Source organism: Chiroxiphia lanceolata, chromosome 2 (assembly GCF_009829145.1).
Source record: "Chiroxiphia lanceolata isolate bChiLan1 chromosome 2, bChiLan1.pri, whole genome shotgun sequence".
In the NCBI taxonomy this organism is placed as follows: domain Eukaryota; kingdom Metazoa; phylum Chordata; class Aves; order Passeriformes; family Pipridae; genus Chiroxiphia; species Chiroxiphia lanceolata.
The window spans coordinates 50,811,364-50,835,384 of record NC_045638.1 but is presented as its reverse complement, the minus strand read 5'-3'; the positions used below and the strand labels follow the sequence as shown (position 1 = coordinate 50,835,384).

Below are 24,021 nucleotides of genomic sequence, written 5' to 3'. Positions count from 1 at the left end.
ATACTAACTCCATTTGCCAAGACTTAATACTCCCTGTCAAATCCCTTGAAAACTCTCCAAATTTGTTTTAGTCTGCCAACATCATAAACACCTTTTCATCTTGTAAATATTTCACTGGATCAGTACCTGCATTTTTGCAAGTATTTCTTCATGTTTATGCACACATCTAAAATTCCCACAAATTAAGCCTTCGTCCCCTTCACCTCCATCCCCCCAAAGACTGGGCTCATTTCTTCAAAGTAACAAAACCCCCACCATTTGGCAGACTACCTTCATTTGTCAATGATACCTAGAAAATGCTTTTTCCAATTAGCAAATAGGAAAGATCAGCAAAGGGTTTACTGGTGGTGCTAAGATCTCCCTCATTCATACAACAATCATTAAAGATGCTGCCAGTAGCAGCACTGTCTGAGTGCTCCACTACGGCAGTCATTATCTTCAGCAAGTTCTAGGCTTCAACAATTCTTTACACGGAAAAAACTTGGGTACAGAAATGCCCTGTTAACAATCCACATTTATCTCCTTATATTTTCTTAAAACAAAACCTCAAGGATACTAAAATTCCAAAGTTTTTGCTGAGAAGTACATTTTCCCCCACATCCAAACAAAACTTCAGAACAAGTAAGCAATTAATTAAGAAATAAAAAATACCTCATCCCACTAATTTTATAAATAGTTCTGAACAACCTACCATTACTATGCATTACAGTAATATATTCATAATGTGTCTGTATGTAACAAAGACTATACATATGACTGTTCACAGTTCTACTGTTATATACCATTATGCCAAGGTGTTCTAATATTCAGAAAGAAAATATAAAACATGGGCAAGTATATTCATGATAAACAATGTTAAGCAGATGATGAGTAATTTCCTGTTGGAAACCACATGTGTTAATTATAAGCCTGACTCTTCTACTGCCTGGAGATTAACAAGTCCTGATATGGCTCAGATGAACTTTTTAGCTAAATTATTAGTTATATTTTTGGTTAACAACTGCACATTGCTATTAACTGTCATTTGTAAAGGTCTTGGAACTCTGTGCTGACAATCTGCTTCTGCTGGCAGAAGGCCTTTAGCCTTCAACTTCTAACTCAACCGTGGATACCATCTAGTTCATACAAACCAAACACTCATTATCAGCAAATCTTAGGCAGGTTTTCTGCAAACTGCTTCAAGACATTGTAACACTGGAAACTGAGATGGCAGTTTAGAATTGGACCACAAAGGAAGTGTGAGTCAAACGAGCGCAGAACATGAAGATACAAAAAATATTTGTGGCAAATGGACACAAAGAAAGACTGAATGGTGCTATTACAGCCTTTACAGAAAAATCTGTTGAGAATAAAAGCAAATACCTAAAATGTTCAACTCCAGAATATGGAATAATTGCCTCAAACCAAAGGGAAAGAAAAAAGGGGGAAAGGTGAGGGTGGGAAACCACCAGTGGCTTGACAATTTGAAATAGATAAGATAGTCATGTTAAATGACATGATTGCAACTTTTATTCAGATTTGTGGCAGATTCGTAAGAGGAACTTATTATTTGTTCTCAAACCAGAAGTAGCATTAGCTAGTACTTGCAATAATTGCTGCATTATTAGAGGGACACTATTCAGTTGTCTGCTTCCATCAACGCTGCTTCCATTCAATCCTAAACATCCACTGGTCAGATTATGTGACCAATACATCTGTTCTAGAACAAGCAGCAGTTACAAGTATTGAGGCCATGTTGCTGAGAACACAGCTGGGCTGGGCAGGGCACATCTCAAGGATGAAGGACCACCGCCTCCCTAAGATCTTGCTCTATGGTGAACTTGCCACCAGCTGCCGCAAGAGAGGAGCCCCGAAGAGAAGATACAAGAACTCCCTGAAACAACATCTCAGCCTTGGCCATATTGATCAACATAACTGGTCTACTCCGGCCTCAAATCGGGAGGCCTGGAGACACACCATCTATAACGCTGCTGATGCTTTTGAGAAAGCACACAGGATCACTCTTGAGGAGAAAAGACAACGCAGAAAGAATCGTGCCTTGCAGAATATACCACCTAAGGAGTCTTTCTGCTGTGCCTTTTGCAACCGGACGTGCCTGTCTCGTATTGGCCTTTTTAGCCACCAACACGCTCGCAACAAACGTGGGTAGAGCCCTTCCCAAATCTTCGTTCGCGAAGTCCAGCCACGATGATTCAGCTGTCTCAACAGTACTGCTCTTATTCTGTTCAAAAGAGCTGAGGAAATGCAAACAGAGCATATTCCCTCAAAGTCATAACAGTTCTGAACTGCAATTCATAAGCTTAAATTTGAGAAGGAAGCTTTATATGTTGAGTGTGTGTTCCCCATCACAATGCTGTTACTGAATTACTCAATATGGATTAACCATAACCACACCTACCTAAGCTCTTCTAGATTGTATGTTAAAATAAAGGTATCACTGATGAGTGGAAAAAATACTATTCTGTCTCTGCTGCTGAGGGGAAATAGGAACAACAAAAGTGTTATTTGACTACTGTCTGACCTAAAACCTTTGCTTCTATCTGAAATGTGTTACTAAAGATCGTGGTAGCTAGTGTAGCATTAGACACAGCCATTCTGCTGTTAATTAAACCTTTGAGTACACTTCTGGAAAACAAATGAACTTAGTAAACTACATGGCAACACATGGTAAAATCTTTAAAACTTCTAAATTACTTTGAGTTGTGTATCTGTCTACACTTGCTTGCTCTGGTTTGAGGGTTAATCATCTTTGTAAAGAAGTATACTGTTGACAGAAGAGGCCTAGCAAAGTCATGCTGCGTCCAGACAAATGACAAATATACTGTATTATTTCATTTCCATAGGCACTTACTTGACACAGTTAGCTTAAGCATTCAAGGGTGAGTAGAAATTCTCTTAAGAAGCAGCAATCACTCAGTAACTCTGAGATGAAACACTTGTGGTATCAATTATTTTTTTAACTCCGCTAGAAGAATTATTATCAACTTGGTTGGACAAGAAGCAGGAAGCATTTGCTTCTAAACAGTCCGAAGTGAAAGCTCAAACTGTCAACTAGACCACAACAGGAAGTTATTATCACTCATGATGTCACCATCAAGTTTCAGGGTCTTTCATCACAGCATCACGTCACTGCACCACGGATGCAATGACAATGCAGGTTAAGGTCAGTAACCTGAAAGCAGGGAGCAAGACAAGAGCAGAATCACAACCATAGACTTCATAAGAACAGACTTTAGCCTGTTCAGTCTATTTTGAAGAGTCTTTGGGCTACAGTTCCCTGGAGAGAAAGGGGTGCAGAAGACCTGGTTGATGCAGCTTGAGCGAGTTGGCTCTTACGCTCTACACAACTTGCAACAGCATATCTGGAATACCAAGACCAGCTCTGGGCTCCTGAGTACAACAGAGACTCACTTACTGAAGCAAGTCCTGAGAAGGGCCGCTAAGATGCTTAAAGGACTGGAGCGTCTGTCATATGAGGAGAAACCAAGCAAGTAGAGACTGTTTAGCTGGGAAAAGAGAAAACGTGGGAGGGCGGGGGTGGAATTTCATCAATGTGCATATATACCTGACAGGAGAGAGTAAAGATGATGGAGACACATTTTTCTAAGCAATATCCAGCGACAAGTCAAGAGACAATGGGGAAAAAAGATAAATACAGGAAGTTCCATTTAAACATAAGAACCGTAAGAATGGTTAAACACTGGAACATTAGAGGACCCAAAGAAAGAGAAAGGCTCTAGATTCTCCATCCTTGAAGATACTGAAAATCCTGCTGGACAATGTGCAGAGCAACCTGCTCTGGTTGATCCTACTTCAAGCAAGAATGCTGCACTAGACAGTCTCCAGAGGTCTCTTCTAATCTCAACTATTGTGTTGTCTTCACTGTTTACATACTAAAGTAAATTTTGACTGTACAATAAACATGCTTCTGCATTATGGAAAGTGTGGATTTTTTCCTCATTCTGAGTTTTGCATTTCTCCTGGTGTCATGCCATGTTTCTGATTACACTTTCAAGGAGAGACATACTGAGCTTTTCATCTGTTCACCATCTGCATCAGCAAACAGACAGCAAATTCAGGCATAGGGCAGACTTCTATGGGAATTAGTCAGCATAATCAAACCTACAATATTACGCAAAGCTAACAAGAGAACAAGGGATGAAAACTGCTCTACCACACTCAAAATATATGCCTGCATTAAGCCAAACCAGTCACTTGAACAGATCCACACTTCCTTGGATATAACCAACACCCAGAGGTATACTAAGAAGTGCACAACAGAGAACATGCCTACTGTTGCCGTGGGATTTAGGTGCTGAAAAAATCTCCCGGAGCAGTTAATTAGGGGTGAGATAAGAAAAGGTTTATTTTGCCAAGGCAGAAGATGTTACAAGACGCGCATGCCCCTGTGCCCCAGATGTTACATTTTATAATACCATCCATCCAATCCCAAATGTGTCCACCATGTGGCCTTTGCTCTGGACCGCCCTGGGTCCACTCCCTGAAAATGGGTCTGGGGTGTATTTTGGGACCCTCTGTTCATCCCATCTTCATCTCCCTCAGAGCACAAAGGGTACACAGTCACCCAGTTTTTGACCGTGTTCTGCGGTTTAGGCCCTGATATGCTGTTCTGCCAACAACCTAAGCCTTGCCTTGACAAAAGACTAAACATTTCTGCTGTAGGCAGGGGTAGGAGTGATATAGGGAGCACTGAATGGGGTAAGAGGGTTAAGGAATGTGTAAACTAAGGGTGCTAGAGGGAAAGGGACAATGGAGGGAGGGTTGCTGCTTTTAAAATCTACTTATAAAACTTATAAGGCTTAGAAAAATAAAAACCATTAGGGGCTTAAGGCATCACTACATGCAATAATCAAGAATTTCTCTGTGCAGATGGATCAACATGGACACCGTGTACAGGATCTTTAAGACTTTTCCAAACTTCAGTTGTACAGAAAGCCTATGCACGTCCCCAGAAAAACTAAAATATTATTTGTCAAATGGAAAATACTCTAGAATAATTGAGAACAGCGTCTGGAAAAGAACTACAAAGGGTCAGTCTCTCCATTCCTTGGTCCAGCATAAAACTGGGGTTGTCCTGGTTGATGGAAAGTTAAATAGGAGTCAGCAGCGCCCTGGCAGCCAGAAGGGTCAACTGTGCCCTGGGGGACATCAGGCACAGCATTGCCAGCGGGCTGAGGGAGGGGATTGTCCTGCTTTGCTCTGGTGCGGCCTCACCTTGAGTATTGTGTGCAGTTTTGGGCACCACAACATAAGAAAGATATTAAGCTATTAGAGAGCGTTCAAAGGAGGGCAATGAAGATGGTGAAGGGCTTTGAGAGGAAGCCGTATGAGGAGCAGCTGAGGTCACTTGGTCTGTTCAGCCTGGAGGAGACTGAGGGCAGATTTCATTGCAGTCTACAACTTCCTTGTGAGGGGAAGCAGAGGGGCAGGCACTGATCTCACCTCTGTGGTGACCAGTGACAAGACTCAAGGGAATGGCCTGAAGCCATGTCAGGGGAAGTTTAGGTTGGATTTTAGAAACAGGGTCTTCACCCAGAGGGTGGATGGGCACTGCAAGAGGTTCCCCAGGGAAGTGGTCACAGCACGAAGCTTGACAGAGTTCAAGAAGCATTTGGACAAAGCCCCAAGAATCACATGGTGTGATCCTTGGAGCATCCTGCGCAGGGTCAGGAGTTGGACTCAATGATCCTGGTGGGTCCCTTCCAACTCAGAATATTCAATGATTCTAGTCAAATTCCACTGCATTCCCAACAGATGTTTTCTTTGTGGGGATATTAGACACTGTCAGTGATCGCACTTCCACCATGCCCTAAATAATCCTACTAGAAAATTCTTTTTGGGGTCTTTTCTAAATTGACTTTAAGGCAATTAAATGCTATTTGAGTATGTCTTTATTACAGAAAAATCAGTTTATTTTCCTCTTTTTCCGTAGGTAGTTTGAATTTTTTTTCCAAGTCTGAGAAAAAATGACTCTTCTTTCAATTAAGCTGTTCCTTCAGCCTAAACCATAACTCATTTACATCACTGACATCTAGTCATTATTCTCTCATAGTAACTAGCCTTTTTCATCGAAAAAAACCAAGCAAAAAAAAAAGCAAGAAAAAAAAAAAAGTCCCACAATCCTGAAATTCAAAGGTCAAGAATTACTTCTGATTTTCTACACAAAAGTATTTCTCTCGATTAAATTAAAAAAAAAAACAACAAAAAACGTAAACACTCCAACAGCATGGCACTTCTGAATCATAACACTTTATAATTCTATGCAATGTGTAGAAATTGTCATGAGGTACCTTTTATTTACTGTTGCTTTTACATTGTGCTTACTGGTTGGGTTGTGGGGTTTTTTGAAGCTAAGTATTTGCTGAGGTTACAGTCAGTATATATGCCATCTTTCACAGTTTTGCATCCCCTATTAACTTTTTAATCTACAATCTCATTTCCAACTCCTTGTCAATGAGAGACTATACAATTCAGGACCTAGGACAGATCCAGATGCAGAGCAACAGCTACTACCTGTTCTTGCAGGCTTCCCCCTTGACAGCAAGCCATTCTGCAGCACCTCTCCAGAGTGGGTTTCTGTGCAGTTTTAAATCCACTTTACAGTAGTTCTATCTAGTACAGAAGTAGTCAAGTTGATAGGCAGAGAGCAACAGACCTAAAATTTCCAGGAAGGATGCAGTCCAGACAATGAGACGAGGGGTAACAGCTGCTTTTCTCATTTCCATCCGCCTGATGATCATAGAATGGTTTGGACTGGAAGGGACCTTAAAGATCATCTAGATCCAATCCCCTTGCCAAGGGCGGGAATACCTTCCACTAGACCAGGCTGCTCAGAGCCCCATCCAACCTGGTCTTGAACACTTGCAGAGATAGGGCATCCAAAACTTCAATGGGCAAACTGTTCCAGTGCCTCACCACCCTCTCAGTAAAGAATTGTTTCCTAATACCAAATCTAAATATCTCCTCTTTCAGTTTGATACCATTCCCCTATCCAGCTTTCCTGTAGGCTCATTTCAGGTTCTGGAATTAGGTCATCCTGAAGTCTTCTCTTCTCTAAGCTGAACAAGCCCAATTCTCTTAGCATTTCCTCATAGCAGACGTGCTCCATCTCTCTAATCATCTTTTTGGCTCTCCTCTGGATTCACTCCAACAGGTCAATGTCCTTCCTATGCTGGGGACCCCAGAGCTGGATGCAGTGCTCCAGGTGGAGTCTCACCAGAGCAGGCAGAGCAGAGCGGCAGAATCACCTCCCTCGTCCTGCTCGCAGCACAGCTCTTGATGCAGCCTAGGATACAAGTGGCTTTCTGGGCTGTAAGTGCACATTGCTGGATCATGTCCAGCCTCTCGTCCACCAGCACCCCCAAGTCATTCTCAGCAGGACTCCTCTCAATCTGTTCATTCCCCAGCCTGTGTTGATACTGGGGGCTGCTCCAATGCAGGTGCAGCACCTTGCACTTGGCCTTGTTAAACCACATGAGATTCCCATGGGCCCACTTCTCAAGCCTATGCATACAGAATATGTCGCTTTAGGCTAGGTGCTTTAGCCTTAAATCTATAATTGTAGAATCAGAGATGCTCAGAAAAATGGTTCAAGTATTAGGTCCAGTCTATACCAAACACCTAATTCTGTTCTTAGTTCTTATTTGGGTTTCTCCATATAACTCCCTACCACACAAATCTACCACTTAGTGTCAAGGTGGTTCAAGTCAAGTGGACCAGTAAACGTTTCATGACATTTAGAGGTTGCTGAAGTACCCTGTAACTGAACTTTCCTAAGGTTTTTCATGTTTAACTTTTTGTCTTTGCAGATATCCTCCTTTGATAACTAAGTAGTTACCATTCCTTCTAGTGGTGAAACATTCAGCATACTTTCAACCATAAGGACAACGTCAGTAGGCTGCAAGACTCAAGAAACACAATAAATATCACTCAAAATCCCCAATCTGCTCTTGTCTTGATAAAAAAAAAGTCTGCTTACAAACTATAGTTCCAAGACCTTTTTAATGCTTTCTTTTTCATATCACCTATGATAATACCTATCAAGTTTCCAAAAAGACGTGCCAGAAAATAGTTAACAAGAAACAAAGTATATACATATGAACTGAAACCTGGCACATATCAAACGCATATCATACAAATACACAAATTCTCTCAGTGTAATGCAAAACTAAGTATTGGCAAGCTTTATGAAATAAACATGCACAGAGTATACAACACCTACTTACATCGCAAACTGACTCAAAATTTAACCTTACAAATCACAAATAGAAAAAAACCCCATAATGTTCATCTATGAAGAAATAAATACACTAAATCTACACAACACTTGAGGAAAAAAAATGCTTTCTGCTAACACAGGTTAGTATCCCTGCATTTTAGATTATCTCTGATAAGGGAACAATTGCTCTGCAAAGTACTTCATGAAAAATATGTCCATGAAGCAGTTGCTTGACCTTCCCTTCCTCTTTGCACAGTTGCAGGCAGGGTAGGAAAAATAACAGATACTGCTTCTGCCAAAGTCACAGCCAAAATAGCTCAGTTGCATGACGGTTGGCTCTCAAACCATATTTTTGCCTGTTGTGATACATTAGAAGCTTGAATAGTGTATTTACTAGCAAAACAAACCAAAAAAAAGGTGGAAGACAGGTTGCAGAAGAGGAAAGTTAGGATTTTTGCACTAATATCCCCAAACTGGGGACTAATTACCACTAGACACTCCCAACTACTCCAGCAAGACTCTAATATACAAAACACCTTCAAACAGCTCAGAAGTACTCTAAATAATAAATGAGTACTAAATAATAAAATCCAACTACATTTGGATTTCGTTACCATGCAGTTCTTCTTCCACAGATGTTTAAACAAGTATGTTGCTTTGTCTTATCTAAAACTGTAACTGTTGCTACCTTTCCAGTTCTCCTCATATTCCCTTTTCTTCTCTCAAGCTGTAGCATGGAAGTCCAATACATGTTCCTAAAAATATATTTACAACAAAAGGAGAGGCAAGGAGAATCTCCATCCTTTAATGGATGGGGGGAAAACACAGGTACAAAGGATGAGTAAAAGGTTGAGGTACTTAATGCCTTCTTTGCCTCAATTTTTAATAGTGACCAGTTGTTCTCAAAGTATTCAGCCCCCCGAGCTAAAAGACAGGGATGGGGAGCAGAATGAAGCCTCCATAATTCAAGGGGAAATGGTCGGCAATCTGCTATACCCCTTGGGGACACACAAGTCTGTGGGGTTGGATGGGATTCACCAAAGGGTATTTCAGGGAGCTGGCAGAAGTGCTCACCAAGCCACTTTTCATTATTTATCAGCAGTTCTGGATAACCAGGGGGGGTCCACTTGACTGGAAGTTAGTGAACGTGCTGCTCAACTACAAGAAAGGCCGAAAAAAGGATTCAGGGAACTACAGCCTTTTGAGTCTGACCTCACTGCTGGGCAAGGTCATAAAGCAGATCATCCCAAGTGCCATCACATGGCACATACAGGACAATCAGGTGATCAGGGCCAGCCAACTTAGCTTTATGAAAGGCAGGTCCTGCTTGACCAACCTGATCTCCTATGACCAGGTGTCCCACTTAGTGGATGAGGGAAAGGCTGTGGATCTTGTCTACCTAGACTTTAGTAAAGCCCTTAGACACTTTCCCACAGCATTTCCTTAGAGAAACTGGCTGTTCCTGGCTTGGGAGGGTGTACTCTATGCTGGGTGGAAAAGCGGTAGGATGGCCAGGCCCAGAAAGTGGTGGGGAATGGTGAATCCAGTTGATGTCCAGTCACTGTCCAGTCAGTATTGGGCCTGTTTATTATCTCTATCAATATTCTGTTTAATAATTTTATAAATTATCTGGACGAGGGGATAGAGAGCAGTCTCAGTTGACTTTGCAGAAGGCTCCAAGTTGGGCAGGAGTGTTGATCTGCTGGAGAGTAGGAAGGCTCTGCAGGGGAATCTGGACAGGCTGGATTGATGGGCTGAGACCAACAGTATGAGATTCAACAAGTGAAGTGCTGGGTCCTGCCCTTGGGTCCCGCCCTTGGGTCCCAACAACCCCCTGAAAAGCTACAACAGGCTGTAGGCAGAGGGACTGGAAAGCTGTCTGGCAGAAAGGACCTGGGGTTGCTGGTTGAAAGCCAAATGAACATGAGCCAGCAGTGCCCAGGAGGCCAGAAGACCAATGGCATTCTGGCTTGTGTCAGAAATAGTGTGGCCAGCAGGACTAGGACAAGTGATCACCCTCTGTAATCAGCACACCTCGAACCCTGCTTTCAGTTTTGGACCCCTCACTACAAGACAGACATTCTCTGGCATGACCAGAGAAGGTGAAGTGTCTGGAGCACAAGTCTTATAAGCAGCAGCTGAGGGAGCTGGGATTGTTCAGCCCGGAGAAAAGGAGGCTCAAGGGAGACCTTATTTCTCCCTGCAACTCTCTGAAAGAAGGTTCTAGCCAGCTGGGGGTCAATCTCTTTTCTCAAGTAACAAGCAATAGGACAAGAGGAAGTGGCCACAGGCAGCACTAAGGAAGGTTTAGATTGGATATTAGCAGAATATTATTCACCAAAAAGGTTGTCAAGCATTGGAATAGGCTGCCCAGGGAAGTCACAAGAGTCACCACTCCTGAAGTTATTTAAAAGGTGTGTAGGTGTGGCACTTGGGGACATGGTTTAGGGGAGGACCTGGCAGTGTTGGACTTACAGTTGGATCCTGTGATCTTAAAGGTCTTTTCCAACCTAAACAATCCAACAATTCTGTTTCCAGTAACAAGACAACTGCATCTTGCAACAGAGCTCTGCTGCAAGATCTGTTTGTTCAACACCATGTTTGTTCCCTGTGACCTCAGAAGACAAATTTCATGTAGATCCTTTCTCTTTCTGGTCTATTTTCCTAAGAATCACAGAATCATTTAGGTTAGAAAGGACCTCTTAAGGTAACACTTTTTACTGTGATGGTGACTGAGCGCTGGCACAGGTTGCCCAACAAGGTTGTGGAATCTCCATACTCAAAGCTGTATGGACATAGTCCTGGGCAACTATGGTGGCCCTGCTTGAGCAGAGGAGTGGACCAAATGAACTTGGAAGGTCCCTTCCAACCTCAGCCATTCTGTGATTCTGTGACATTGTACAAAATTTCCTGCTCAAGCAGGGTCAGGGAGAGTATGTTGCCCAGTACCACATGCAGCTGAATTTTTAATACCTCCAAGGAGATATTAAACTTCTCTGGACAACACGTGCCAGGGCTTGACCTCTGAGAGTGAAGAATTCTTTATTGGAATGCACTGGAATTTAAAAATTTTTAATTTGTGCCCACCAGCCCTAGTCTTGTCAGGGGGGACTACTGAGAACCATCTGGTTCCTTCTTCCTTCCCTCCCTACATTGATTAAAAAAAACCAAACATCTGAGCCTTCTCCTTTCCAGACTAACAGTCCCAGTCCTCTTAGCCTTTCCTTAGAGGAGAAAAGCTCTAAACCCTTAATCACCTATGCGGCCCTGCACTGGACTCTCTCCAGTATGTCTCTCTCTCCTCTACTGGGAAGACCAGAACTGAACATTCCAGATGCAGCTTCACCAGTGCTCAGCAGAGAGCACTTCCTTCAACCTGCTGGCAACACTCTTCCAAACCCATCCCAGAAGGCTGTCTCCTTCTTTGCCATGCCAGTGCATTACCGGGATACAGACTGTTGCCCACTAATTTGCCAAGCTACTTCTCTTCAGAGCTGTCTTCCAGCTGGTCAGCCCCCCTGCAGTTATTCTCCCTAATGAAAGATTTTGCAACTCCCCTTTTTGCACATCATGAGATTCCACTCAGCCCAAATCTCCAGCCTGTCCAGATTTCTCTGAATGGAAACACAACCATGTGGTGTCTGAGCAATTCCTCTCTGTTTTGCACCATCTGTGAACCTGCTGGGGGCACACTCTTGCAGCATTCAGGCCACTAATGAAGATGTTAAACAGCATTTGCCCCAGTATCAGCACACAACTGGTAACCTGACCCCAGCTGGACTTTGTGTCACTGATCACAAACCTCTAGGCCAAGTCCTTCAGCCAGTTCTCAACCTACTTCACTGTTCACTTATTTAACCTGTACTTTGTCAGCCTGTCCATGCTATGGAAGACAGTGTCAAAAGCCTTACTCAAGTTGAGGTAAAGCACATCCACTGCTCTCCCCACTCAGAAGATATCTATACATTACCTACTACTAGTTTTCATCAAGGGCTACGGATTTTTAAGGCACTCAGCAGTGACAATCATTGGAGTGGAAAACTGCACAACTTGATAGGCAGATCTCAAAGAACATACTAAAGAGAACAATTGCTTTTTTCTTCAAATAATAAAAGCTTGGTATTTTTTGATTACTGACAATATTATCCTCAGATGACCTCAGATATTTAAAATTATTGGTATTTTCTTTCAGTAAGCCTGAAATTTAACATTTAAGGAACTCCAATGTTCAGTGAAGTGGGCAATAACTCAACTGTCATTCAACCAGCCATGTGTACGCCCTCCAAACCATTACCAGCTTATACACTGTCTTCTTTGAATTATTAATCAACCATTCTGACGTGAATTTTCATCCAAGCCATAAAAGGAAAAATCAGGGCTCAAGCAGCATATCTTCAAATGGAAATATCACCAAAATCCTGTCCCCTAAATCCATAAATCAGGGTAAGGAACATCAGCTGCAATCCAATTACCACAGGCTTAGAGGAAAACACAGGCAGACTACTAGGACAGGTTACACTGGGCTTCTAAGGCATCTGAAAAGAAAATGTTAAGAAAACTCAAAACAGAGACTGATGGATTTGAGAGAATCCATATACTTCCCCACTGGCTGGGGAAGTATACAGATATAGATATATGTATAGTTAAGACATCAAACATCTGGAAGACAGGTAAGACTAACAGCCACATTCCTATGGTCTGGAACGCCTCCCTGCATGCTCTGATCCAGAAGAAAAAGGTCACCTTACTACTTGATTGTTCAGTTGGGACTTTATTGTGCTATTGTTGGTGAGCTGAAATTGCACAACTTTTTAATTACTAACTTCATAACTCAGAAATATTATACTATCACAATAACTTTTTTAACAACTAACTTCTTCTAGAAAGCCAAAATTTTGGAGGCCTAAGATAGGAAGGGGTTATTCCAGCTGCCAGAATACCTTTTGTAAGGCCTCTCCAATACAGTCAGAAACACAAATGCTACAAGTTCTATGAATTAAATTAAAACCCAACTGCACAAGTACAATGGATCTCATTTTCATTTAACCATGACAAAAGAGCAAAAGTAAAAAACAGTATCTAATCCCTTTTGTAACTGAAAGGGTTTCTGAAAGAGCATAAAACCTATCTCAAATAAACAATGACAACTCAAAAGAAAGCACTGCTTCAAAGTATTCTCCACACAAAGAGAATGGTCTCCCAGTGCAACCACTGACAGCTGGAGTTTTTCTGTAATTATATGATTTTTCATTATTTGCTTCAATGTTATCTACAAAATTAGATCTGTAAGAACACATGCAAGGAAAATCTACTTCAAGTTGTTCAGTGTGGAGTGAAGTATTTACCCTTAAACATTTTTAGGACTCTTTTTTTTTTTAACATTAAAAAAGCCATTCAACCACAGCAAAGGTGACAAGATCTGTGCTTTTGGCCACTTTCCTATCTAAATACAGCCACCAAACTCAAAGTGTATACAAGGCTATCATACATAGAATCACATCAGCAGAATTTTAATTTTGGAAACATCCTAGATGAAGTCAAGAAAAATCTGTACTTATTAAGAACAAGCACATTACCAGTGGTTAATGACAGTATAGCATCCTAAGACTGATCAGTATCGAAAGTAAACCAAACAAATTCTCCATTGTCTTCACTGAATCACAGAAGCAGCAACTCACCGGTTTATAGCTGTCAATGGTCTACCCTGTATAACAGTATATTCTAGGAATAAAATGGGATAGAGAATTGACTGGTTTGAAGAGAGATGGAATAGCGACATGACTATTCTGAAAACATACAAGCATAATGAAGAGGTATGAGCACATCTGTTGGAAAGACATGCACTGGCTAGTGGGAAAGAAAGGAAAAGCAACACCAGGTAAGATGCAAGTCACAAGCGACTACATATAATTTAGGGTGAAACAAAACAACCAGAAAAAAGAGGCTTAAACAAAAACAGAATAAGGCATTTATCTAACAACAAGCTCATCTCAATGTAATGTAAATGACTGGCTGCAGACCTGTACAGAGCAGTTGTTGGCTTAAAGGCTCAGCAACAAAAAAGATGAGTGGTGTTATCAACTGCAACAAGAACAGTGGAGAAGTAAGATGAAGAGTTCAGGGTTTGACCCTGTTGAGGTTAAAATTCTTAGCTAGACATTTTTCTAGACTGACAGAGATCATGGTCAAAACAATCTAAATACCATGGCTTTGATTAATTTAAACTGCAAACAACAGACTTATACTTTTTGACCTTATCTGGCTTTGGCTATAATGAAGTTAATAGCTTGTACCATGCTTGCGCGTTTTGGATTCATGATGAAAACAGTACTGATAGCACACCTATGCTTTATCCGTCGCTGAACAATTCTTACACAGCATCAAGGTCTTTTAAGTTTCTCACACTGCCCCGCCAGCAAGTAGGCTGGGGGTGCACAAGAAGTTGGGAGGGGACATAGCCGGGACAGGTGAATCCAACTGGGATATTCCAGACCATATGACATCATGTGCAATATATAAAGCAGGGAGAAGAAGGAGCAGGGGGAAATGACATGTTCAGAGTTATGGTACTGGCCTTCCCAAATCACCTTTATGCACGATGAAGCCCTGCTTTCCTGGAGATGGCTGAACATTGATTGGCCTGTTGATAGGAAGTAGTGAATTAATTCCTTGTTTTGCTTTGCTTGTGCATGGAGCTTTTGTTTTAGCTATTTAAGTGTCTTTATCTCAACCCGTGAGTTTTCACATTTTTATCTCCAACTGTCTCCCTCATCCCACTGTAAGTGGAAATGACCAAGCAATAGAGTGATGCTTCGCTGCTCACTGAGGTTAAACTGTAACACCTTTTCAGAGGATCTATAAAGTATTTCCCAACAGTTCAAAAAACTCAGTTCAAAACTCATTACCTGAGACAATAATGCTTGGGAACACAAGTCACAAAAAGTTAAGGGAAGAAAATTAAAATAAGGAATGGCACTAATCTAACCACAATTCTCCAATTTTTTGAGGGGAAAAGGAAACTCAATTTTTGATTCTTTTCTAGTGTGTACAACTGGCATTAGATTTATTAAACTAAAAACAAAAAAATAAAAATCATAACAGTATTCTCAGGCCAAAGTACTCACAAAGACACAAAGAAAGAACTATCAGTCAGTTATAACAATAAAACCTAATCAAGTTCATCAACACATTTGTCAGTCTGAAGGGAGGTAGTGAGCTATAACATGCTATTTAGTATGACATACTTGCTACTAAGAAAAAAGCATATCTAGCACATTAATATGCTTCAAAATATATGAAACATTAAATCTAAACGTACCAATACCATATGCCTTAACGCATTAACTTACAGCACAAGGAGCCCCTTCTCCTGTGCTAATTTCTAATATTCATTCTTTGGAGGGGCACAGTGATAGGAAGTCGCTGTGAAAAACCACTGGGATGGATCTGCTGTGAAATGTACTTACAATATAAAAACTTAAGTTAATTATATGAGTGCTATTCCAATCAGCACCTCAGCACAAAGCAGCGTTTATGGCTAGCAAGGTAAGAAAGAAAAGACAAAAATGCAACCATGTGTCCAAGTACTGCTGCAAAGGATCAAGTTTTCAAAGTAAGCTAAGGTTTAGGGAAACAGTTTGCACTAAGTACTTCAGTACCAAAAACTGTGTTATGGATATGTCACATGTGCTTTACAGAAAGACATAAATAGTCTTTAAATCACGGGTTTGGCAAAACATACGTTGTCATGTGTCAGGAGAAGAATTTACTAAAGAAACATCTTCAAAATATTTTGGCCAGGCGGAAGACAATAATATGAGAGGAAAACCCAAACTAACACAGCAGAAACACAAATTCAACATCAAGTTTTTAAGCATGCAAAACTGCATTTACTACATTTAACACAGCTGTCTGAGGAATAGTAACTTATTAAATCCCTCCAGCTGAATTTTAACTGCTTAAATTTGCCACCTAACAGACCATCGGTGTCCAGAGCAGACAGTGTAACTGAAACTTTAACTGGCATGTCCTCTCAGTTTAAAATAAAAAATACAACCCTGAAACACCCACCACAAAACAACAAAATAAAAGAAAAAAATCCCAGAACATATACACAGATGGTTTCAAATCACTAACTAAAAATCCCCAAAAAATCCCAAAAATCTACTTTACTAAAAAAGACATTTTCTGAGACAATTACCATTTGAACACTAAAAAGGTTTTAACCAATAGGGATGGAAATATTACAGCTAAATAGTCAGGTACCTGATATAAATGATTCAGTAACAAACCCATTTTATGGAGAACATGTCACGTCTCCACAGGTGATCATTTAGAATGTCACAGTATAAACACTGTAGCTGCTGCTATTTGACACACTCCCATAGTTTAAAAAGGAAATAGCTTAACAGTTTTTTATCACTTCTGTTCAGTTAGTTTAAGTTTGGCCTATAATTGAACTTCTACCTGAAAAGCAAGAGGTTCCACACGGTATTATTTTGTAACCCAACACAAATAACGGGGAGGGGAATTACAAAATATGATTCATCACATGCTCGAATTCCTTTCCAAACTACACACTTTCCTTATGAATGAAAAAGTAGAAGAATGCATGACCACAAAAGACAAAAGTGTCTTCTAGCATCATTAGACTTCTAAGGTTGCTTTGGCCTCCATTGTTGTAAAAACAAAATGCACCTCGAGGAGTTCACAAAACCTGAATATTCTCATGGATTCCCATTTTTTTTAAATTTTTTTCAAATTAGTTTTCAAATTTTAGTTCAAATTATTACAATTTTTTCATATATATATACACAAAATGCACATTTTAAGCCTCTCAACATAGTATTATTAGGTTCTTTCCAGCTTCTATTATGTTTTCTACACCAATACTGCACAAATATAAACCACACTAGACTAAGAGACTACTAGAGTTTTTTAAAATAACTCCTATGTAAAACTGTTTCCCTTAAGAGAACAGAAGGTACAAAAGAAAGTAAAAATACACAATTTTAGTAATTTGCTAATCCCTATTAACCAATAGCATGATACAGTATTAAAACTGCTATACTGCAGCTAAAAAGCAGACAGCAACTCTCATCAGCTTTTCTAACAGGTAGGTTAGCTTAATGTAAGACTCAACAGCAAGTCAATTTTCCAGTTAAATAGAGGTTTTAGTTTACATAAGGACTCAAAACTTTTTTTTGTAAAATGACATTTACAAAACATAAGAATTGAAAAACAGAGGAGAACATATTAAACTGGACTGGGTTAGAATATTTCAGATGGAAAGGTCCTACAGAGCAAACCTTTGCACTGGAATTAACAGGAGAATGTAGTACATAATGTGCAGTATTTTGCAAGAAACAGTGCTATCGCTTCACTAGTCTTTATGTACAGAACCTTTATTTTTTTCAGTCAAATGAACGCTTCCAAACTTCTGCAATTATAGTTCTATTTTAAAAGAGCAACAAGTCCCAAACCAAAAACAGCTAACAGCTTTTGTAAAGGCTTTAGATCTGAAGAAATAAAGGCTTTGCAACAATCAAATTAACCAACAATCAAATGAACACAAATCTCATACATCTAAATTTACTAAACAAAGTTTTCACAAATTTTTAATCTTGGCAGGGCAAATGTTTCAGTAGCATTTTTCCAATAAACTTTCAAGTGTGTATACATATACATACATATGTATGCATACATATGTGTATATACATATATATATATGTGTGTGTATATATATATATATATATATATATATATATATATGTGTGTGTGTATATATGAGATCCTTAGTCCAAATAAGCACTGAATTACTGAGCATAAGCAAGGGTATAAGGAAAGACTTTGTGTCAATTGTGAAAAGCTTAAAGACTAACCTAATGATCCTTTTTTTCCAGAAGATGTATCATTTACAACTGTAAGTGTTCTTTAATCATCCAGCTGAAACAATCAATATAAAATGAAATAAAGTTGGCTGGCTCTTCCTCAGCCAAAATGGCTGGGAAAAACAGCCATCTAATTTCTGCTTAATAGCAGAAATCTGACATTCCAGTCATCATGGAAATTTTCTTTGATCTCAGTCAAGCCACTTCACAACATTAGGGTCCACAATACAAACAGAAGATTTTCTCCTCTGAAGGATCTAAGTTAAGAGAGGTAACTTTAGCAACAAAGTAATGGTCACTTTGACATGAGTATGAACTTACTGTCACTTTAGACTATATTGCCATTGTAACAGTCCAGTTTGAAGCTGGTTAAAATTATGTAGTGAGGATTTCCATTATAAAACAGGACACACTAAAGCCATTACAAATTTATACACTTATCTGTATTTGACAAAAAGTCTCAAAGAACATATGGAGTCCAACTCATCCTTCTGGTGGTATATACTACCAGGTAAAAGAAGAGTAAAGGTACTAGCAGTTCAGGGAAACCCCCAAGATGCACACACAATAATAGCAGCAATTACAGATAGGGATGCTTGTTAGGATTAAGTTATACAACAGAAAAACTGTATATTTAAAGACAGGAAAAATGAGAAAATCAGAAATACCTTACTTTTCAAACACAAAGCTTTGATACGGAAAGTAGCACAGACTTCCAGTTTCGTCCACTCAAAACCTGGAATGTACGAGACAACATTCCAACAACAGGAATTTTTTTACTTGCTCTCTGAAGAGGCCTATACTTCCTATTAGTCTTTTACAGCTACACCACCAGTTATTATTTTCAGATATTTCAGTGGCCACAAAGCAGAGACTATGAACTAGGCACAAAGTAGATTTTTCTTCCAAACCAAATCTTGAATTGGCAAGTCTATTTCTCACTGCTCGTAGTACTGTAACAGATTCTCAGCATTGTTATCTGAGCAAAGACAGTTGTATGGTAAATTGCAGAATTAGGTACTTTTTTCTGTTTCCTTTCAAAAAATTATTAGGCTGGCACTGGTGACAAAAACAAGTTTCTCTGCTCCCGCCTCTCAGTACACAAATCTTTGTGCAACCCTTCACCTCACGCTGTCACAAGCACAATCACAAGGTGAGCCAGATCAGGGAATTAGTCCGGATTACAACAAACCAGTTTTGCCAAGTTAATTTTAACCCAGAGTGAGTCTCTAATCTGTTACTGCAAGAGACTATATAAATATTATGTCAATGTGGCAGGGACAACAAGCACACCAACAGAACGGTCTCCTTCAGAGACCAGCATTCACAACATTGCAGCCAGTATCACATGAGGAAATGCAAAGCACTGCTAGTTCTTTTTCAGAGCCAATTACTGCATCCTACTCAACACGTGACATTCATCCTTTCAGACAACAGCCAGCACAAACACCTTCCAAATGTGATACTAATCTTACTTGTGACTTTCAGATAATCTCCATAATGTTTGATTACCTTGTCTACACAGAAGCATTTTCATACTGCTTGCAAGTTCTTCATAAATATTTAAGTTAGGCCTTGAAATAAAAACATTCACTGAGGCAAGCATTGGTCATAGCCCATGAAGTGCAGAGTACAATTTTGCAGACTTGAAGCAAAAAAATTCTGCATTAACTATAGCAAATACGTTGCACTATCACTCTTCAAATTAGTCTTCTTGACATTTTATTACTGTTCATAAGCCAATTTGTTTAGGGTTCTTTTAAGTTACTCCCAAGATATTTTTCTAGTCACAAACACTCTTATTGACCAATTAGGGGCTTCAGATTTTCCATATATATAAAAATCAAGTTAAGACTCCTGTCATAAACTGTATTATCCTAACCTCCAATTAATGTATCTGGCAATGTTATCTACCCTAGCAACTAGACTGCATCCACAAGTAACTTTAAAGCATCTCTTCAGGAAATGTTTGGGATTTTTACTATTTTTGTAAAAAAGCATTTTTCACCATTTCTGTTTAAGTCTACCAGCTGGTTGAAGTTCTCAAACTGCAATATTTTCACACCAATATGGAGAAAGGGTGGAGATCACAAGCAGTACCTTGGCTGCCATCAGTCTGACACAAGATATTGCAGATGAGTAACAAGTGATAGTGGGCAACTAGATGATTACTAAATATTCGTCCTCTTGAAAGTCCTACAATGCACATTGGCTGTATTCACCAGTATTAAATATCTGTCATTTACTTCCCAATAGCTTAATAGAACCTATCTGCTCTGTACAAGGAGCCTGGTTTCTTTGCTTTGACCTCAAAAACATCAATTAAGAGAAGCATTAAAATTTACACACACCTAAAGCTAGCATTTTCTACAACTGTAAGAGATACCAGTTGAATTATCCTGAAACCAAAAAAACAGGGCACATGACAAAATCAAAACTACAGCTTTAAAAAATACAGAACCCTTAAGGTAAAATTCAGACAAGTATCTGAACACCGTGGAGCAATTGCACAGCTGATTTCCTTGCATTTAGGAGTATCCTTACACTTAGGACTTGTAGTCCCAGGTTTAAATGATACAAAGCTCAAAAGCAGGAAGATTAAAGGAAAAAGCATTAGCACCAGACTGAGGAATACATGGGGTAAGAAAACACAGGCCTACAAAAGGGAAGAAAGAACTATAGTTTCCTTGTCATACACTCTCAAAACAACTTGGTAATTGTAAATATTTCAAATACCAATAACAGCCCACGTTTCCAGCATTTGCCATAAGCAAATCGTGAAAATGATGTTATTCTTTCAGTTTCTTATGTTAATTTCACACCCAGACACAGTCTTTCCGAGGGGTGGGGGTGCGAAGACAGATAAGCCCTGCTGTAAAGTCAGGGAAAAAAAAAAAAGAAGACCCGAAGAAGCCACCCAAGCCAACCTCCTCGTGCTTTGCAAACCGAAACAACGGTGACTCCAAGCTCCCCTTGCGATCCGGCCACCCACATTACAGCTTGTGGGCCAGCAGGGGCTGAGAGCACAGGAAGGTGCCGGTTTCGCGTCACCCGCATCCTCAGCGACCTCCGAAGGGAAACAATGGGCAGCGCCCGGGCACAACGAGAGAGCTCCTCGCGCAGAACCGCCAGATCGGGCACCGGCCGGTCTCCCCGCCCTGGCCTCCGCGGCCGGGAGGGTCCCCCCGGGCCGGGGTGGAGGTTGCGGGTTAAGGGCGGCCGCCTCTCCCTCCCTGTCCCCAGCGGCCCCGCACCGCCACAACCCGCACCTCCGCCCCGCCTGACATTCGAGCATGTGCGCGCCCTGGGGCAAGGCAGGGCAGGGCGGCGCGACATCCCCGGCCAGAGGAGCAACAGGAACCCGCTGCGGCCCCAGGGCCGGCCGGCAGCACCGGGAAAGGGAGCCCCGTGGGACTCTATCCGCCGGGGGAGGGCTGGGGAACCGGGTGGGGCGGCACCATATCCCCCAACCTCCCGGCTCCCCCGGGAAGGTGCTGCCTCCCTCCTGATACGGAGGCCGCCTACACCGCGATGGCAGAGAAGATGACCGAAAGAAGAGGAGAAAAAATAAGGCAGGGCAGCTAGAGACGGCCACAGCACATGGGGAGGCGCCGAGGGCCCTCGCTCGGGCGACCCTGGCAGCGGGATCCGCAGGTGCCCTGCGCAGCCTGTCTGGAGAGACCGCCCGTTCCGGGACACGACAGGCCCGGCCGGAGCAAGGTCTGGCCGGGATCTCTGCATGGACACGCTCCATCACACGCTCCATCCCCCTTGGCGGATGGAGCTGGGCCGCACACTGGGACGGGACGGAGGCCACGGCCCCCGCGGGAGGGGAGGGCAGCGGGAACAGGTAATTCCCCCCCGAGGGCCCCGGGAAAAGGGGCGGCAGCGCCATCTGCGCGGCAGCGCCGGCCAACTGAGCGGCGGGGCCCGGGCGGCACCTGGGCAGCCTCCGGGTTACATCACCGCCCCTTCCCCTCCGTCCGTCCCCCGGGGCGCGGCGGCCGCGGCCACATGGCAGTGGCAGCACCCGCGCTGCCCGACTCAGGGGCGGGGAGGAGGCTGAGGAGGGCGGCTGCCGGCAGGGAGGAAGGTGCACGCACCGGGCCGCTCCCAGCCGGCGGTGGGAGGGGTGGCGGCCGGGGCTGCGCGTCTGGGCCGGGGGGAGCGCGGCGCGCGTTACCTGCCCGGGTGGCTCCCCAGCTCCCTGTCGCTCAGCGCCGCCGTGTAAATCCGCCGGTATCTGTCGGCCAGGGCCTTCCCGGAGAGCAGCAGCTGGTAGCGGCTCCTGCAGCCCAGCGGCGGCGCGGGCAGGGCTCCCAGCCCGCCGGGCGAGCCCTCCTCGGGCCCCATGGGCCCCATGGCCGGAGCGGCGCCGCCGGAGGAGGAGGAGAAGCCCCGCTCGGCCCCGGCGCAGGCGGCGGCAGCTCCCGCAGAGGCGGCGGCGGCTGCGGCGCTGCTCATCCCCCTCCCCGCCCGCCCCCTGCTTGCGGCGGCGCCGCCTCCTGGCGCGGCGCGGACACAGGCGGCTCCCGCTGCCTTCACCGTCGGGGCACAGCCATGGGGAGGCCGCAGGAGCCGCCGCAGGAGCCGCCCTCCGGGCTGCGCATCCACCCGCGCCGCGGGAACACCCCGCTCTTCCCCTCCTGCAGCGACGGCTCCAGGCCCCAGCTGCCCGCCGCTCGCCTTCCGCCACGGGCGCACCGCCCGCCGCCGCCAAGCCCCCGGGCAGGACCGTGCACCGCCGGGATCGGGCGGGGGGGGGGGGGGGGGGGGCGGGCCGCTCGCTTCCCCCTTCCCGCTACGGGGTGTGTGTGGAAGGCGGGGGGCGGAGACCGGCAGCGCCGCTTCCCCTCCGGAGTTTGTGCTCAGCGCTGCCGCCGCCCTCTCGGCGCACGGGCGCCCCGGCACCGCCTCCCACCCGCGCGCAGCAACGCCGACGGCGCATGCGCCGCCCCGCCCCGCCCCGCCCGCGCGGCCCCCGGGAAAGCCGGGATAGTGGGAGCGCTGTCTCCCTCGGCCCGGGGGCGCTGGGCTGCTCCCGGGGTTTGCGGGGTACCTCGGTGTCACGGCTGCGCGGGGTCGGGCTGCAGGGCCCTGCAGGGACCTGTTGCGAGTGCGTGTCACAGAATCCATTGGATTGGAAAAGATCATCGAGTCCAACCTGTGGTCGAACACCACCATGTAAACTAGACCATGGCACTCAGTGCCACGTCCAGTCTCTCCCTGCGCGTGTGCATGGACGATGACTCCATCACCTCCCTGAGCGGTCCATTCCAATATCTAATCACCCCTTCTGTGAATAATTTCTTCCTAACATCTTCCTAACATCTAACCCTGCACAACTTAATACCGTCGTCTTGTCCTGTCGCTAGTTGCCTGGGAGAAGAGGCCGACCCCCAGATAGCTACAACCTTCTTTCTGGGAGTTGGAGGGAATGTCTGTGCATCATATTTTATTGGGGTGTCTGGCTATGTTGGGACGGCGTGAGCAAGGACAGCCTTTGCAGCCGCATTCCATCACCCTAAAGCTCCGCATTGGAGCATCAGCGGCGTGGCTTGGGTGCGGCGTGGCTTGGGTGCGAGAAGCCTGGTGCGACCAACTGCAGCAGCTGAGCCCTTATGCACCAATGCCCCACACCTTGTGTCTGTGCTATGTAATGCTACCTAGGCAGGATGTGTTTCAGGAGCAATATCCCCTCTTACTTAAGGCAGAGTTCACTAAATTGAGTGACATTTTCCTTAAGTTGCCTTCACTGTCTCCAGGACAACTTACCTGCTTTTAGAGCATAAGGAAGGCATGGCAGTAGGCAGTCTCTTATCTTCAGATTTCTTACATTATTGCTTTTTATCTGTTGGAATTGTAGCCCTGCAGTTTTGCCACACTTTCTAG

At 43.4% G+C, this 24,021-nt stretch overlaps 1 protein-coding gene across 11 annotated transcripts in view; it reads right to left on the bottom strand.

Moving 5' to 3' along the window:
- MYCBP2 (MYC binding protein 2) overlaps window positions 1–23,038 on the bottom strand; it is a 180,083-nt gene extending 157,045 nt beyond the window's left edge. For 9 of the 11 annotated variants that reach the window (XM_032677725.1, XM_032677746.1, XM_032677745.1 and 6 more), the window contains exon 1: window positions 22,313–23,038. In XM_032677725.1, coding sequence (XP_032533616.1) covers window positions 22,313–22,593 — 281 coding nt within the window. In that variant the 5' untranslated portion in view covers window positions 22,594–23,038. The remainder of the gene's footprint in view (window positions 1–22,312) is intronic. The other 2 variants (XM_032677716.1, XM_032677744.1) reach the window with 1 other exon arrangement.
- Between the last annotated feature and the right edge of the window lie 983 nt (window positions 23,039–24,021).